Genomic DNA, 19,483 nt, shown 5'->3' with positions numbered 1-19,483 from the left:
TGGGCTTCAGTTCCCAGTTCTCTGCCATCATGACTAATAGGGGGCATCCTGTTGGGAAGGCTGCCTCCATGCTCGTAAAGAGTTGCTTGTTTGCAAAAGTCTGTGATATGTTACATCTCTTTTTCACCACCACCCCTTCCCAAAGTCTGGAGTTTCCAAAGATCCTGCCACTGTACCAGCACAATCATATGCTTTAAGCCACCAAATAAGTAAAGTAGATGTATTCAGGTACCCATTTTACTACTTTCTAAGACCTTGCTGCCATACTCTCTGTGACACTTGGGGCCAAGCAGCTAAAAAACAGCACCAACCTTTTGTGACGATGCTCACTTTCCCTGTGCTTCTGCTTGGAATTGCTCACCCAGAACACCTTTGTGATGATACCTCTCTTTCTTTTAGAAAACCTCTCCTATATGTGGTTTGTGTGGCTCAAGTGAGTGTGTGAAGAAGATGGGGGTGTGAAAAAGAATTTGCACATCAGGCTATGGCAACAACAGAAGGCCAGCTCAGAAGGTTTAAATAATAGGGATCCTTGAACTTGAAGCATGTAGGGTGACTGGTATATATCCCTATGAAATATAGTTAATAGAGAAATTACTACTTCTCTACAGTGAAATAATAATTTAGAGTTGAGATTGTACACTCTTTTAGGAAAAGGATGTAATGCTTATAAAATATTACCACTATCCTCATGAACAGATAGAAGATTAATGAAGTGGGACCACCAGGTTTAAGTTTTTTATTACTATTTCTTGGCCACATTTCTATGCTAGGGATTACAGGTCTGTTTTTAGATTTTCTTCATAATGCATCGATCTGTCAATTTCATGAGTTTGGAATGGGATGAAGCTACCTGTCCACCAATGAAATGAAGTGTTGTTTTTTTAAAAGGAGACATGCCACTTTGAGAGATCCAAGGCATCTCGCAGAAAACTTCAAGGATTCAACAAGCAGAATTTGGGATCCATTTGATTGGGAGACCTGCTGCTGTGGGTGCCTTTTTTAAACCTTACCTCTTCAACTCACCAAGATTGTTCTGCTGAATAATAGTAGAGATCGCTTTGCTTTTTGTTAACTAGGGGATCTAATAGAATGGATGCATTTATCCTCCAGTGGGTTTACTGGAGTTCCACCAGCTACAATCAAAGGTAAAGGGCTTTATTCAATGGAACATGGAATAATGCTAATAAAATTAGCAATGATAAATTTGACAAGCTTTTTTTTTTTTTAATTAACTGCAGAAGTATTGTCTACATACCATGAATTTTTCCCTTGACCCTTGGTAAGTGGAAACAGACTGAATGGTTCAGAGGCCTGTTAATAAAAAAACAAAAAAAGTCATAGGGCTGATCTAGCTGATGTTCACCACTTATTGGTATACACTGTTTCCATGTGGCTTATCTGATTTCCATGTCACTTTCCATGAAGCTGGAAGCAAACTTCAGTTACTGAATGTTATGTGCTGTTTTTATAACAGTTAAACGTATTAAGGGGATTATTGGATCTGTTACAGGATGTGATGGAGCCAGGAGAAAGAAGCCTGATGTTCTTCAGCAGGAACGGGCAATCTTTTCTGGACAAGTGCCACAACTTGTCTTTGTTTGACCAGATGAAAGCAATGCTCAAGGAAATAGATGGGAACAGACTGAAAAAAAGGGTGGAATCCACTTCAGATGTTGACAGGGCCAGGTCAAATTTCAAATATTGCTGTATGAGTAAGTTAAGATTTACGTTAACGTTCAGCCTTCCAGTTTTAAAAGTAGAGACATGGCCATCAAATTTTAGAAGGAATTGTGGTGGGAGTTCTTTGGGGAACACCGAAGAAACAAGTCTATATGTGACCCACAGGTATTAATTATCTGCCAACAGTCTATAGTGAGTCATTTTAGAAGGATGTCCTATCATGTTGAAGCAGAACTACAGGAGAGATGGGAGGATGCTATTTTGGCAAATAGTCTAGGACAGAAGACAACAGGCAGCTTAGTCAAGAGATACCATTCTGGAAACCACAGTACACATGAGAGTTGTTTCAGGACCTCGGACAAAGTCTATGAAGAAAACTTATTTCAGCTGAACTCCTAGCCAAACCTTTTCTATCTCAACCCAGACCCTAGCACCTCATTATCTTTCCATGAATTCTCACAAGGCATAGCTAATGCAATACTGTTCCAGCTCAACACAACAGAAAACATATCTTGATAGAACCAGTGCAAGATGGTCTAATTTCTGAGAGTCTCTAATTATCTAAGGGATCTCAGGCCTGGACATCTCAGCATCTTTGGTGGAGTTTGAGACCAGGATCTTCCCTTGCTGGCTGGGGAATACTGGGAGTTGAAGTCCACACATCTTAGAGTTGGCAAAGTTGAGAAATACTGGTTTATAGTATATTTACAAGCCTTATCCAACCTGGTGGATATTCTTTCCTTCCCTGTGGTTGTCCAGTGCAGGAGAAGATTAATCTTAGTGAAAAAGTTCCATTCCTTTCAACCTCTCTGCTATCATATGGATTCGCACTGCAAAAAATGTTTTCTGTTAGCATTCATTTTAAAAAGAACAACCCTGAATTAAAGAACCTAATTCAGCAGAAACCAACAGGCAGCTGTCATTAAGATCCTGAAACTATTGCCCATGACTTAACCCAGTGTGGGCCAAAGGACAAAGCCCCCACTGCTTGCTATCACCAACAGCTATCAATCTCATTTTGCAAGAGACAGAGACAGTCCTACATCTATTTTAAGTGTTGCTTTAAAGAGCTGTTGAAATGCTTAAGTTGAGCAATCTGTAAAGCATCATTTCCCTTCAAAATAACACATTGCCTCTTAGGAATATTCAAAAGTCCCCCCCCCCCTTTTGTCCTTGTATAATTGAAATATTTAGTGTACTGTATTTTTTTTCCCCCGTAGCTTGGTTCCTATGCAGATTAGAGATTTCCTTCTGTCCCTCTACTTAACTGGATTTTGCAATTCACAGTTTGAAATGCATATATATTAGGGCAACTTGCATGGAAAATGTATATATTTGGGCAAGTTTCATTTTAACATTATCATAGTAGAGTAAGATGTATATCACAGGCATTAAATAGGAAAGGTTATACACAAGAATCAATACATTTTCCCAATTACTTTAATAGAAACAAACTAGCTATCAACAGATTCTTAAGTCATATTCAAGTTGGTATAGTAGATCCTATCCAACTTAAGAAAAAAGCATTTTTGGGGCTGTTACTGTTCCAGACAATTGTTGTCAATCACTTTTACAATTAGATAAAAATGATTTCTTACATTTCCTTGTGCAGTCCCTCTTTCATATTCAGTGGCTTGAGAAGGAAAGAATACAGGTAGTCTCCAGGTTAAGAATGCCCAGATTACAGATGATCTATAGTTAAGAACAGAGCCTTTTGTAGCAAACTTTGAGTTAAATACAAAATGATTCAAGTTAAATACATAATACACTACTTATATAGTATTATACAATAATACTGTTCTGGCTTACATACAAATTCGACTTAAGGACAGACCTTGGGAACGGAACTCGTCCTTAAACTGAGGACTACCTGTTTACAGAATCAGAAGCATGAATGTATGTTTAACAAAAAGGGAAAAAAGCTCACGATTAATTTTTATTGCACTTTAAGAGCGCGCTATCAATGGTAACAGCTGTTTTAAGAGCTACTGAAAAACATAGGAAAGAGTTTCTAGCAAACATATTACGCCAATTAGTGCATAGAATGGCAGGTGTGGTGAAGAGAAAATCTATTTGAGGAATGATCTCATAGGCATTCTTTAGCATGGATCTGGCAAATAGTCTGAATCCTTTACTCCTTTCTAAAAACAGCTCCTGTCTCAGCCTACACTTCTGCCCTTTCCAACACTCCACACCCTTCTTACTATGTTTGCATTAAACAGAAATATTTAAAGATACATTTGGCAAACTTTAAAAAAAATCAGTGTGTTGAAGGACTAACCTCTGGACAAGCAGGGTTTTGAACTGTCAAGTTTGATAGAGTTTCTCGATTGGGCTTTAATTTAGCTTCTGTCTGTTCAACATGTGGTCTGCCAAACTTAAATATATATTATGGTTAGTCTAGGGCCATCCCCTCATCATTTCATAAGTGAATGTTTTCAGATGGATTGCTAAGGGGGTGGCTATGCAGGGCTGAGTGAAAGGAAAACTCTCATTCCCCTTCCCTTCACAGACATTTTTTTGGTAGCAGTGGGGTCAATTTTTGGAGAACATTCAGTGGTCATTTTTAACCTCAAGGTGCCATTTTGTTTTGGCAAGAGCACATTGGAATATATAGCTATTATCATGATGCATACTTTTTGAATAAAGTAATCAAAGTACCATTTTGATTACTCAAACTGGTAATCAAAAAATCCCTCCAATTCTTACCCATTTTTGACACTGTTCCACTGGTGAGCTCTTAGCCCATGTCATCTTGTTGGGAGAATCTCATCTTGCAGGAATGCATTTGTATAAAAGAGTGAGTGAGTGAGTGAGTGAGTGAGTGAGTGAGTGAGTGAGTATATATGCAAATTCCGATGGGCAATTGGTGGGAGTGAATTGCTTCATGTGTGTATAGCAAGGTTTATCAACCTTTCAGATGATAAGTATGATTTTATGATTTCCTGCAATCTCATCAACACACATACAACTTGTATTGTCGAAGGCTTTCACGGCTGGCATACGATGGCTGGTGTGGGTCTTCCGGGCTGTGTGGCCGTGGTCTTGAAGTTTTGTTTCCTAACGTTTCGCCAGCACCTGTGACCGGCATCTTCAGAGTGCAGGAGCACAGAGAGAACTGCTCCTGTCTGTGCTTCTGCACTCTGAAGATGCCGGTCACAGGTGCTGGCGAAACGTTAGGAAACAAGACTTCAAGACCACGGCCACACAGCCCAGAAGACCCACACCAGCCAACACATACAACTTTTTTTTTTTTTAATGGAAGTACTATTTCTTTGCTTTTTGTAAGTTAAACAAGATAGAGAAAACATTCCTTCTAACTCCCTTACTAGCAGTGGACATAAATTTATGGGAGTACTGGAGGTCACTGGGTGGGCTCCATACCCTCAGCTGTGGGTCATGTGACCGGGGGAGAGCTTAGAATGGAGGAGTTGATAGCATTCTGAAGCCACTGCCCAACTGCCCTTCCCATAGGGAACCACAGGGGGTCTTTTTCTGGAATATTTTTCTGGAATATTTCTCCATAGCCCTGAGCTGGATCCAGTCCAGCTTTTCTTTTGCCAGCTTCTTCCATCCAACCAAACATGGCCACATTTTGTTTAATTTTCGGAGAGGTCTTATGCTGATGGACAGGCAGATGAACAGAGTTATGATCCCTTTACATAATTTATTACCCACATACCATTGGGTATTGAATAAAAAGGCCAACATCTTGTGAGATCAGTTGTGTGTATCTAAAATTTTTGAAAGTTTTGGTTATGTCATAAGGTTTGGGAATTTTTTAATTTAAGATTGCTTCCACCTTAAGTCTTCAATCACCATCTCTTGGTGTTTTGGATCTAATGATTCCTGTGGGTACCATGTTATTGACCCTTAGTCTGGGAAAATTAATGTTTTTGGTCTGAAAAGTTTCCTAATTCCAGATTTAAACAAAAAAAGTGCCTGTTTTTTTGGAATATAGCCAGTTTCTTTGGGAAAGTAAACTCTTCTTTTGACCTGGCCTTCTAGTGGCATTTGTTTTACATTTTTCCACAAAATGTGACAAATGTCACTGGCAGTAGATTGCCTACCCTGAGCAGAAATCTGTACCAAAATCTCCATGGCTCCGTCCCTGTCCCATTTCTTGGTCATGACAAAAAGGACAAACAGCTGAAACTAGGAACCACGTATGATGTTCTAATCTATCTTTAATACTGTTAATTCCATTTCTTTCAAGGAAGAGTTGAAAAGTCAAATAATGTTATAACACAGGACTATTTAAACAACAATGGTTGTCTGGGTTGTAAAATGTTGACCTCTGAGTTACTTCTATGTTTATGCTATATGGCAAGCATTTTTTTAATGACTACTTGTCAACTAGTGATCTCTTTTAGTAGACAAATTTGCACTGCTTTTTGGCTCAACTCACGGCATAAAAATGCATATATTTCCTTCCTTCCTTCCTTCCTTCCTTCCTTCCTTCCTTCCTTCCTTCCTTCCTTCCTTCCTTCCCAATTCTTTTTCCTTCCTTCCTTCCTTCCTTCCTTCCTTCCTTCCTTCCTTCCTTCCTTCCTTCCTTCCTTCCTTCCTTCCTTCCTTCCTTCCTTCCTTCCTTCCTAGATAATATTACTTACACCTTAAAACCTCTTGACAAAGCAACACTTCCACCTGAAGTATTGTCTGGCCAGAAGGGACAAAGGTGATCCAGACATAATACATTTAGAATTTAGTAAGACTGGTTGATGAATTTTCTAGTATTTGATTTGCTACCTTCTTACTCTTTTTCTGTGTTTTACCTAACATTGTTTACCCCTCAAAGGGATGTATGGGTATGTACTGTATGTAAATATGCACAAATGAAACCTTGATTTAATAGATCCCCATTTAGTGGATTTCATTTGCAGTGGACCAAATTTCTGTCTGGATATCCCTCTGCAATATTAGACAGATCTATTGCATCTGAAGTAGTCCAGATAAGCCAGTTAGATTTATGTCAATATTAACCTAATTTTGCAACAACTCTGGCAATTTGTGTCATTCATATAAAGATGTTGTTATGCAAATGATGTGATGACATCTCTCCAGTTTTAATGCACAGAGAGTAATGCACCCCTCCCCCCTTCCCCAAACGGCCCATTAAAATGATCTTTTGCTGCCCTTAGTTTGCTTGAACCCAGCATTCCAGAAGCATGGAAGAAGCTCAGCTTGTTCAACTGCCTGGCACTGCTGTTACAGGTTACCTATCTTTTTAAAATTTAGAAAAAGATGGAAGAGGTCCTTTGGCCATTTTCTATCTTTTGGAAAGGAAGTGCAACTCACTCCACTCCTGGTATCAGATTTCACCCAGCAGGCAAGCTTCCAAAATCCAAGAATTCTTTGCTGAAGAAAGATTAGGAAGCTATAATCAAAAAATTCTGGTGGCTGCTGTGCTTCAAAACATGCCCTACAGAGAAATGATATTCAAACTTTTTGTGCCTCTTTCTTATTCTGCACAATGTAGCAGATTTCCCTGCCTCCTCTTTTGTGTGGGAAGGCTGGTTTCCATCTGTCCTTTGTTTCTGCAGCAGTCAGATTTGCTGTCATCTTGTTTTGCACTGACTGCGAGAGAACTCGCTGTCATACCGGGACCCAATGTGGCAAGGTTGTTTATGGATTTTTAGCAAAAAGTCAGATGGAAAATTTTGGCAGGCTCTGTTTCTCATCTAATCAATTCAGTGAAGCAGGTGTGAAGCCAGATACGAACAGGATCGTTGAAGCTTATTGAAAAACACATTCTTACGAACCATTCCTGCTGCTGAATTCTGACTTCCTTGTTAGACCGTTGTAATAGCTTTGTTACAAGGTGCTAGTTCAGATTGCTTCACTGAATGTATTAATTGAACCAATGTTCTGGGCAGGGGCTGTGTCATATGTGGATGGCCTTGGAAAACCACTGTTTTCATCTTGGGTCTGTATGGAACACAGGCATAATGGTAACAACCATCTCCTAATAGAAGTTTTCAGAACAGAAATAGGAAAAGCGTAATGGTTTCAACATTGCATTCGAATATAGATTGCCCTGAATAAGAGCAAACAGTTCAGCTGAATGTTAAGCTAAGAAAGGAGCACATAGAGGTTCTTCACATATCCTGAATGGCTAAGCAATAGGAGACATTCATAGCCCTCTACACATACATAAATGCATCAATTATCGGATACGGATTCCAAAGATGACATCACCTTTTGGGTGGGCACCCTTTCTGAGATTTATTTTTGAAGTGCCACAGTGGAATTTCTCAGCTGGTGCAGACACATCGCTCTCCAGTCGTGTGTGTTTTCAATCTGGTTATCAAAACAGTACTTCCTAAATAGTGTGCTTCTGGGTCAGGCTAAGCAGACAGTCTGTTGGAAAACAGATTAGAGAGCAAGTTCTTTGATTCAGAAGTAAGAGGCATGCCAGAGGTAGACAAAACCAGGTCTTTGTTGGAAACCAAATCAGGTGCAGGGAATCTACTTTTAAACAGATGCATAGTGGTAAGCAGGTAATACCGACTTTGAACGTTTGAAGTCTTGGATGTTCCTGAAGGCGTTAAAGCCAAGAGCCAGGTGAGCTCATCTTGGGATATAAAGTATAGGTTGGCATGTCCTGACTGTGTATTTTGTTCCTTTTATTTTTCGTTGGGATATTGTGACCTGTTTTTATGGTTGTGCAACACCCGGAATCGTATTTTTGCAAGTTGGATGGCCATATCAATCTTGGAATAAATAAACACAGAAAACCAACATGCACTGGTACTTTTTGCATGCACATTAGGTTTGTGAACTTAAGCATAGTAGTGAAGCACATGCATAAAAACCTGCCCCTTTAATGTTACCTTCAGCATGCCATCTGCTTCTCATGTGGGGAGTGATAGGGAGCGCGATGGATGCATCCCTCAGATTGTGCAGACACAGGGTAAGTCTGTATGGTGGTTTCCTCCAGTGTGAGCCTTACTTAGCAATTGCACAGGGACTGAAAGGGAGAGTGAGGTAGAGAGATGCTTGAATGATAAATAAAGGGAATTTTACTGGGTGGAGACATCCTAAGGGATTAGATGTCAAAGCAGGTAGAGCTTGGCCTTCTGTTGCTGTAGACCTCCCTTCACGCTCTTATAAAAAGAATCCGTGATCTTTATGGCTTCACCACAAGCCCAAAGAGACACTTGGTATCTTTGTAAAAGAGAACAAAGCTTTCTAGATCTCTGTTATAGCTGAACATCTCACTTCAGGCATCCAGATTCAAATCAGCTACCCAATCTGGTTATTGCCATATTTGAACAGCATTCCTAACTAACAGGTCCTGAATAGAAGATAATAATTGGGCTCATAGAAGTGCTTCTATGAGCCGGCTAAGGACTGCTACTCTTGTTTTATGGATAATATGTACGATAGAGTTGAAATCCGTGAAATAGATGCATATGAAAATGTAACACAGGAATCGGTTTCAAAACATTACTTGTATTACAGGTGAATTAATTAGTGTTCTTTAGGCCTAGCACTGTTGTACAGACCTTCTCTGGTTTTCTGATTTCTTCTGGGTATTCTCCCTTATAACAGAATTTGACTGCATTATTAATAATATTTATCATTATTTTTTAATGTATAAAAAATTGACCAAACAACCAGCACTCTCTAGGTGGACTATAAAGTTACATTAAAATATTAAGAATGAGATAACAAACAAGCAAACAATGATAAATAGCTCAGGGAGGACATAATAAAAACAGCCAATAGGAATGAGAAATTCACTAATAGCTAATGCAAGTGGTATGATACGGTTAATTCTCACAACACGTGCATGTAGGCTCAAGTGGAGTTGGGTACTTGCGGTTCCAAATTTGTCCAGTAGTAGCAAAAACTCAGTGTTGAAAAAAGTGACAGAGATTCATCATGACATCATAATTTAAGCCTCAGTCTTTTGTACTTGCAGTGCAAATCTTTGTGCATTTCTCTGAAGATTAAATTTAGTTCAAAACAAAAACTATGAACCTACTTGTGAGATGATTTAGGTACCAGGTGGGTCTTCCCGGGGAGTTCCACAAATAAGGTCCTACAGCTGAAAAAGCCTTTTGCTTTCCATCTGTCTGTCTTGGTTCTCTTGGTGGGAATGTCTCTGAGATAAGCAGGGTGTTTATTCAGATACACACCTTGAGGGAACCTGATGTGGCCCTTTCCTTGTTGACTAGGGCTGTTGCTCTTATTTCTTACCTTTGCAAATGTGCAATACTTGCAAACAGACAAGGAAACTTTGGCAATAGCCCCCCCCTTCCCTCTGATAGTTATTCTTTTGCCTACTATATTATTTCCCCCTGGATAGAAGAAGGACCACTGCTAATGGAAGTAATACCATAAAACCTTATCAAATGCTTTTTGGAATTTTATTATTATTGTTATTCCTGGTTGTGTCTGTTGTTTCTAGACAATCCTGGTTCTTTCTGACTTTTCCTGGAATACTTTTCTAACTCACAGAAGCATCCAAAGTGAATCTATTTGATGCTCTTGAATCAGGAACCTAATTTAAAGTGGTCAGATTGGGTAGCCTGTTTTACTATATAGATCCAGCTAAATCAATATACTTTTACTTTGTTTTACTTTTACAGTTGTGCACCTTGTTACCTTCTCCCTTTCATCATCTTTTGTTATAACTAGAGTGAGAGCTGATGTGGATTTCTTTGTGCCTTTAAGGAATAGTTAATGGCTTGTTCAGAAATGTTTGTCATTTTCAGCTAACTTGGCCAAAGGAGAAGCGAGCCAAGTGCAATGTTCTCAACCTTAGCAACTTTAAGATATGTGGACTTCAACTCCCAGAATTCCCCCAACCATGCTGGTTGGGGGAATTCTGGGAGTTGAAGTCCACATATCTTAAAGTTGCCAAGGTTGAGAAACACTGGCCAAGTGGTAGCCAGCTGGAATGCCCCCAAAGCAGCTTGACACTCCATTGACTTGCATATTCCCCCATTTCAAAATCAGAGGAAATCAGCATAGCTCAGTATTAAAATCCCATGCCTGCTGGCCTACTTCTCAAAGAGATTGCAGATACCCTTTCTTCTACTGTGTGTGTGATTTGGTGACATGGGCAAAATATTTTCAATAGGGAGCCTTGGATGGCATGCCCCCTGAACCTCTTGTATCCCAGTTGATCGTTGGCTCAAGAATGCTAGAAGCCCAGCCCTGCTATGCAGACTATATGAATTGTTAGGAGCCAATAAGCTATTAATCCCATGAGGTTATCAGCCTCCATCCCAAACTGGAAAATGCTGAATTATATCTAAATTGGATTCTGCTCTCTGACCTAATTGGAATTGCTTTGGCTTAAATCTAAGAACTTAAAGCTTGTCAGGCTGTTCACTACAGAGCAGATCTGGCTATTAACTGCAGTGAGTGTAACAGAAGGTAGGTTTGGAGTTGGTGTGCTACTCCATTTGGGTTCAACTTAAAGGGCTGTTTAGTTAACAAGACAGTCCTTGTTTGTCCAGACAAGAACCAGTGTGGATCTGTTTTGGTTGTTAGGTTGAAGCCCAGCTTTAAATCATATTTAAAACTGATTTAAATAATGTTTCCCTTTGGCAAGTCAAAAAGATCCTGCATAAAAATTCAGAACAGCTGGTAACTCTAACAGACTAGTTTGTAACTTAAAAAGAACCTTCACAGAAACTAGACCCATAATTCAGAAACTTTGGTTGTACAGCATGCACAGAATAATTTCTGTTTAGAGACAAGAGACAGATGACTCTTTCTTCATATGAAAGGATACTAAACAAAATCCCTTTCTGGAAAGCTGTTGGACCATAACTTTGTAGAGGATGTTCCACATACAGATGCATTATTTGAAACTGAACTCATTACAGAATGCAAATAGAAAGACATAAAGTAAAAATATTAGATTCCCAATGTGATTTCAGCGCATCCTACTATAAGATATTCTTCTAACTAGATAGTCTAAGAAAGACTACCTGGATCCTTCTGACACTAATAGGTTCCAGGTTTCTGGATCCAGCAGAAGATTACAGCAGCAAAGATAATATTTTGAAGGATTCATATGTCAGATTTGACCTGTTTATTATACATTTAGTCTTCCATTTAATTCAGCTTCCTTTGTTTTTTAAAAATGAAAAAAAGCTGAGCTAACTTTCTGAAAAAATAAATAAATACATACATACATACATACATACATACATACATACATACAACTCCCAGCAAAGGAGTTGGATTTTTGTTTGAAGATCAGAGGCTTGAAATGGTTCAGTTCATCCACAGAAAATTCTAGAGGAGTTGCCTGCTATGCAAGTGTAAAGCAGAGAATAAAAAATATTTTCAAAGGAGAGAAAGTTTCTGCTGATGTCAGAAGGCCATTATGTGAAGAGTTGTAGGTTTTCCATCTCTGCTGGTTTTTAAAGAAGAGGTGGACAGCCACCTGTCATGGATAGTTCAGATGGTTTTCCTGCCCGTTTCAGAGGGTTGTACTAGATGATCTATGTAGTACCTGACATCTCTTCAGCTCTGTGATTCTGTGAATGAGCCCTCTGCCAAGCTAGACATTGTTTATTCTGCACAGACACAACACAATTCTTCCTGCAATCCAACAGATTCTGTTTTGTCATGGTCCCTTGCTCTTTATTACAAAGAACCCTGAACTCTGTGCATGTGACTAATAAGGAACAACTGATTATATGGAGGGGAGACCAGCCTCCATCCTCCCCCCTCCAGTCTCTCATAGATACTGCCCCAATTCCATATTTGTGTTGGTTTTTCCACCTGGAAACTAGGCAGCCTCCTTTCACTGCAAATAAAGGAGGTTTATTCACTCCGCAGGGAAGTCTCTGAAGGCCAAGAGTTGGGATTTAGGTTTGCTGGAGCAATTCCGTTCAGTTCTTGTATTCTGTGGGACAAATCCAAAGAACAGTGAAGTGCATTGGGAAGTGGCCAGTTGTCTCCTGTTTCCAAAATTCTGCTGGCTTGTACCAGTAGGGCAAGTGGTATGTGTTCTGTGGTTCTTTCCAGGCTGTGCAGGTAAATGACATGATCTTGAGTTAGGGACCTATTTCTCACCTGCCCCAGGATGCACCTTAGTGGAAGATATTGCCAGAGGACCCTTTAGGGTGGCTTAGTGATTCTTAGTTTCCCAAGGTGGTAATTGGCTCAGTGGAGTTGATGTGCTTCCTCTACCCAATAGGAGAGCCAATAGTAAAAGAACCATTATAAATCTATGGATCTAACAATTAGGATTTTTCCAGCAAAGTGAATGGGGAGGGAATCAAAACCTTGCAGGCTTAAAGTGTTGAATCCCTACCTCCTCTTAATTATTTAATTTGGTGAGGGAAACCAAGCATCTCCTGGACAATACACTTAATGAAGTAGCATTAGATGCTGTTTATTACTGAGGCAGCAGTCAGGATGTTTAAGGAGATGTTAAAAGTTCCATATAAATTTGTTAACAACTTCCATAGATTATGGGTTAGCTAAGCTAGTTCATGAGTAATACCAGGGATCTCTAAGATGCAGACGAGAAGTTACCAGTTACCAGTAACACAATTGCCTGTTTTGTTGATGTAGCAGTTAAAATAAAGAGTTGTGGGTTTTTCCTTTAAAAAAAAAAAAAGATTATGGTGAGGCACAAGTAAACCGTTTCATCTTAGTTTTTCTTCCCATTGAAATCAGCAATTCAGTTGTTTTATTGTTTTATTGTAATCTATCATAAAGACGTGTTACACGGAGAAGTAGTCAGAATTTAACCAACAGACCATTTCCATGTAAATCTTAGAATTGTAGAGTTGGGTGAGACCATAAGGTAGTCATGCTGGCTGGGGAACTCTGGGAGTTGAAGTCCACATGTCTTAAAGTTGCCATGTTTGAGGAACACTGGCTAGTCCAACCCTCTGCAATGTGCAGGAAAATCAGTTATCTAGCTTCTTCTTAAAAACTTCCGGAGTTGGAGAACCTACAGTCTCCATAGATAGACTGTTTCACTGCTGTACGGATCTTACTATCAGGACATTTGTCCTTATATGTAAGCAAAATCTAGGTAGCTGAAACTTATACCCATTATTTCTGGTCCTAGTTTCTGTGGCATGGAAATATTCTTATCATCTTCCATGGAGCTTCCTTTTTGGTTCTCATGTGTCCCCTCATTCTTCTGATCTCCCGAATGAACATTCCAAGTTCCTTCAGCATGTCCTCAAAGGGCCTCTCCTCAAGTCATCTTTGTTGCTTTCCTATGGATCTGTTCTAACCTGTTAAAAAACTTCTGAAATGTGGTGCCCAGAATTGTACATTCTATTCCAGGTTTGGTTCTGGAAGAGCCCCTGAACATTATAATAATTGCCTTCCTTATTTTTCGATGGGATACAGAAAGCAACTTTAGGATTGTTTAACATGAATGTCAGACCATTCATCTCATTTGTACTTAAACTAAAAGTAGCAGCCCCTAGCAAGCTTAGCTGATCTTGAAAGAAGCTGAGCAAGGTCAGATCAAGCTAGGACTCTGAGGGAAGACCACAAGGACACCCAAACTCTTAGGTTAGAACAGAACATCCAGGAAGAAGACAGTGATAATTCACTTCCATGTTGCTGCCAAGAAAACCGAATAGATGTGTCCAGTTACCTCAGGATCTCCTCCCCCCAACATAGTGTCATTCTGAGGACATTCATGAAAGGGGGAGCAGGATCTCAATCCAGACTCTCTGAAAATGTCTTTTCTGTACCTCCCTTCTGTGAATGATGCTATATCAGTTCACAAGAACCCACCTTCAAGGTCTACAATGACTAACTGTTGGGTGCTTTCATTCCAAATGCAAAGCTCTCTTTATTTTTAGAACAGGTTTTTAAAGTTTTTTTTTTTTTTTTAAATCAGCGTGGAGAAAACTGAGAAAGTGTATAATTTATGCTCTAAATCTGCTGTGCCGTAAGTAGCTGAATACGAAGAAAAAGAAAAAAAAGAAAAAGCTTCATTCTGCTCTTTTCCTGCTTGTGTACACAGAGAAAAAAGGAGGATTCTCCACTTTTTCCTAACCACAAAAGCCACTTATTTAAAGAGGGAAATGGCAGCCAAACCCACTGGTCCGGTGTGTGGTAAAAGGCTGTGTTTTTTCTCTGCCCTGCTTCTTCGGGTTCTCTCATTCATGCCACAGGCAGGCCATTCCGATGGCCTGACTCGATATTTCCACTGGACGTGGCACCCCGTGGAACCTCTGCCAATCGCAGCAATTTTTAGAAACGGGAGCAGGCTCTAAATTTCCCACTTGTGTGCTATCACAGCCTTGCATTCTTGAGCCTGAAAGTTGCTGAGGTCAAATTGTGACGCTTGTTTGTGATGCTCGCTTTCTCACCTGCGAGGCGAGGTCCAGGCGAGGTCCAGGGAAGTCTCGCTGTTTGATGTGGGGAAGTCAAGGAGAGAGACTGAGGGGCTATTGAGCCACCGAGAAGCAGCAGAGAATGAATGTTCCTAGTTCATGTGTCCAAAACGTTACAGCAGCACGCTCCCCTGAGCGGTGGAATTTCCAAAAGTCGGTCCAATTTTCACAGTCTTTAGACTGCCTCTGAGCTAGAAAGGTTCAACTTAGCAAAAGGCAGTTAAGTTGAAAGGCATGCAATGGGACTTCGTTGCGGCGACGATCAAGCCTCTTTTAATGTGGTCATTAAGCATACCAGTGTGCGCTTCAGATTTTGCATGCTTCCTGATCTGGATAATGTGCCAGGCTGGGAAGAGGCTGCAGAAGATTGTAGCTGGATCTCCAACAGTTCGTGCGTTTTATTTTTTAATTGGTGTGCAAATCGATGCTAGGCTAGGCTAAGCTAAACTCATGGTAGATCACAGGGATTTGATGTAGAAAATCAGTTGAGGCCTGTAGTTACCCCACTCAGAGAGAAGACGTTGAACCACACACCAGATACTAAAGTGCAGGTCTGATTTGCTAATTGCATAGTGAGCGGCACTTTTAATCTCCAAGGCAGGCTTGGGTCTGCTTTTCAGGAATGTTAACAAGCATATATAGAGGAAGAAGGTGAGAAAGGGTTAATTTTTCACTTTGCTTTCGTATAAGTGGGTTCTCATTCCAGGCTAATCAGCTCTGAAATTGGGGTGGGGGTGGGGGAGGTGATATGAGGCCATGATGTCAACATGCAGACTTGCCAGAGCATGACCAGAAAGATTGCTGTGCTTTGTAAACCATGTTTTATGGTTTAACAGATTGCACCAATCGTGCCAATGCTGTTTTTTCCCTAACCATGGTGGTGCAAAGCCATGGTTTAGTGCAACATGTGAATCAAGGCAATTGGTTTTTGAAAAGGCCGATGATTGCAAGGAACTGAGATCTCTTTTTCAGATTCGGTGGTCAGAATTTCAGCTGTGCTTCTGTGAGGTCTGTTGCAACGTTTTAAGAAATACAATATTCACACGTGATGCATTCTGTCAAATGCTTAGTCCTGGGCCATTTTTTTCTGAGGCCTGAAATATAAAATTAGAATTGTCATAACCCTTTCTGTTGTGAGGGCCCCTCCCTCCCTCCTTCCCTCCTTCTTTCCTTCTTTCCTTCTTTAAGTGTCATCCCATTAACTCAGAGATGTCTCTAAAAGGATTTATTGGTTTTACTGCCACCAAACCTTTCCTGATTTGGCAATTCTCTTGTCTTTCTCCTCTTCCTTTATATATTCCTGTGGTAACGTAACTAGGTGGTACATGGGAAACACCCAGAAATACCCAGACGCTTTGTTAATGTTCAGATAAGGAACTGAGTTTATGTTTATTAAATAATTTAACATGGGTTGTAAATATGTTCCTGGATATTATAATTCAGGTGAACTTGAGTATTCTCTTAGCTTGCACTGCAAGATGACTGACAGTAACTTACATTTTACAACCAGTGGTGTCCACAGAGGGAGTCAAAAAAGGCAAGATGGTGGTCGAGGCACTGCAGTCGAAGCCCTGAACCTTTTGTACAGGTGTTTACCCAAGGACAAAAGAGTCAGGCTTCAACTGAGGTTTCACGGCCACCATCCTGCCTTTTGTGACCACTTTTAGCACCCCATGGATGCCACAGTTTACAGCATATACAGAGGCTGCTAACCTTCACTCCTCATAAGCTTATCAGTCTGAGAGATGAAGGTTTTCCAGCCTTTGCCCTTCCAGGTAGGGCAGGTCAAGGAATAGGCATGGTGGGGATTTGAGGAATTGCTCTTTATTGTAGTAAGATAGGGTAACAGAATCTTGAAAGCCTGTCCAAGTTTGTACTTGGCCTATGTATCCCAACTTATACTAAACAATATCAAGGCGGGGTTATTTTGAATTTCTTGCTTGTGTTTTCTTCTTTCTCAGGACTGTGTAATCTTTTCTACAGGTGCCCCCTTAATAGCTTGTTCGTTCCTTCCATATGCCCAAGGTCAATTCTACATTCCTTTACAGCAGTGTTTCTCAACCTTAGCAACTTTAAACTGTCTGGACTTCAACTCCCAGAATTCCCCAGCCAGCATGCTGGATGGAGAATTCTGGAAGTTGAAGTCCAGACAGCTTAACACTGCTTTAGTCTCCAAACATCCTTTAAACCCTCCTTCCATCTCTACCTGATAAATCCCTCTCTCAGTTCTTCTCTCTTCAGAATATAAACTGGGAGGAGGTGCCCTGCCTTACCATACTTTGACTGATAGTTCTGATGCCCAATTATCACAAGTACAATGGGTTTGGGGATCCCAGTTGTAAGTGGCTAACTGTATGAACGTTTACTAGGAGTTTTTAAACCAAAAACAAAACCTTTGATCCAGTGTCGATCAAAATTTTGCCCCAGAAGGAATGACTTCCAACGGTATTCACAATCTCTATTGTTGCATTAACATTCACTTTGATTTAAATGAACACAAGTTCACTCTTGCTGCTCCTCAGAATTGGCACATTAGTTACAGTGCTTCCTAGTCATGGTGTTAAGACCGATGGAATCAATTCTTCTATCCATGGTTCCCACATGGGTATCTTGGTACATGTTCATGATAACGCCTAGAGATGCTGAGAACATCAATCGGCCTCGATCCTGATGACCACAATTGAGCAAAAGCTTAGAGCTCAGCTGAGGCCCTCTTGAGACTTCACAGCTCCAGATAAGCAGCAAAAGGGATAACGGTAAGGAGTCAGATTCGGTCATCCTGGATAAAAGCCAAACTTGTTATGGACCTGATTTGTGACTGAGTTTACATTGCTAATCATTCTCTTGACATTGAGCTACACAATCTGAGATTCCAGATGTACCACATTTCCCTTCTGAGCTTACAGAATCTCCATTACATATTTAGGATATCCTCCATGGAGAACCATGGGCCAACTATGGATAATGGTAATTAATCATCTAATCCTCTGATTTGTTTCCTTGCTTTACTCAGAATCTGATCTACGCAGCCTGGAGTCCACTTACGCAAGAATAGAACAGCAGCTGAATGAAACGCTGAGACAACGCAGACATGCCGGGGAAAACGACTACAATATTGAAGTTCTTCTTGGAGTGGATGATTCTGTGGTTCGATTCCACGGCAAAGAACATGTGCAGAACTATCTTCTCACCCTTATGAATATTGTAAGTGCAATATTCTCTTGTCTTAGTTTGGGAGAAATACAGATCTTGATCATATAAGCGGTGGCAGCATCGGACAGAACTTGGATAATCTTGAAAAAGCTACAGAGGGTTGGACCTGGTTAACACTTGGATGGGTGACTGTCTGGAAATGCTAGGGCTACAGGTAAGACTGGAAAGTGGAAAAACCAGAAGAAGGCCACTTCTATAACGCAACCAAGAAAATGTCATGGACATGAACACGTAGACATTTGAAGTTGAGGAACTCTCAGACAAGAGCATAAGGTTGAACTTGTAAATCAGGTATCATCTTAACAGCCCATCTGTCTGCAGGTAGAGTTCAATAAGAGTCTTCACAGATGGTTGGTCTGTCTGATTATCCTATTTCTATTAGCACTGGGCTGTGTTTTGGATACAGTATCCAAAAAACGTTTCAGAGCTCATGGGCCTCCCAGGAAAAGTTGCAATTCTTTAAGATAGACAGGACTACATTTGCACTCTTGTATGCCTGGAAATTCAAAGCAACGTGCAGCCCTAATTTCTATCTCGTCTCTCCTCCAAGGAGCAAAAAGCCTTGCATTGACCTTTCTGTTTAATTGTAACCTTTACATTTCAGATGCCTTTAGAATATTGGCATTTGAAAAGTGAGTGCAAGCTTTGGTCTGTTAATCCCAGGATTAACGTTTTGTTCTTCAAAGTGATTTTGGGGTTACAAAGGGATGGGAATTGCTCTTTTAGCTGTTAGCACCAAATAAATCCCAAAATGGGTGTTTCTCTAAGAGTAGTTCAGTTTTCCAACGTATCCATGCTGCATTTTGAGCAACAGAAGAGCATTTCAAGAGCAAAAGTAGCATTTTTAGACCACAAATTAAAAAGTTACGGCTGCTATGAAGATGTGGCATTAATTTTAGGGAGCGGAGAGATGCCTTCAAAACAAAACAAAGCAAAAACGAGTGTCAGAGAAATTAAAAATCAGGGTTGAAAAGACAGATAATGAGAATCCCGTATATTTTGGCTTTGCTTCTGCCCCCTGCTTGTTTCAGTCCCATCTACTGGCGGCCTCCAACGTTGGCCCCGACTGAAAGAAAGTTGCCATCTCCAGTTGTTAAAATGCATTAGAAGTTTCCTGTAGATAATTGGAACAACTGGTTGTAAAGCAGGAAAGAAATAGGTAAAAGCTTGGCCAACTAGTGAGGTCTTGGGGCAAGGATAAGCCCTGGATCATTTACAGTTCGGAAAAAAATGCATCTGAG

The 19,483-nt window shown here is 40.3% G+C and overlaps 1 protein-coding gene across 2 annotated transcripts in view; it reads left to right on the top strand.

Annotated features, from left to right (window-relative positions):
- The window catches only part of ADAMTS3 (ADAM metallopeptidase with thrombospondin type 1 motif 3), a 124,849-nt gene that overhangs the window by 59,201 nt on the left and 46,165 nt on the right, over positions 1-19,483 (top strand). For both annotated transcript variants that reach the window (XM_088133178.1, XM_088133177.1), the window contains exon 5: positions 18,043-18,233. In XM_088133178.1, coding sequence (XP_087989304.1) covers positions 18,043-18,233 — 191 coding nt within the window. The remainder of the gene's footprint in view (positions 1-18,042; positions 18,234-19,483) is intronic.

The sequence above is a fragment of the Python bivittatus genome, unplaced genomic scaffold, assembly GCF_059951505.1.
Source record: "Python bivittatus isolate LINGU-HERP-01145 unplaced genomic scaffold, Pbiv_v1 ctg000070_np1212, whole genome shotgun sequence".
NCBI lineage: Eukaryota > Metazoa > Chordata > Lepidosauria > Squamata > Pythonidae > Python > Python bivittatus.
This window is presented reverse-complemented; position numbering and strand designations above follow the sequence as displayed.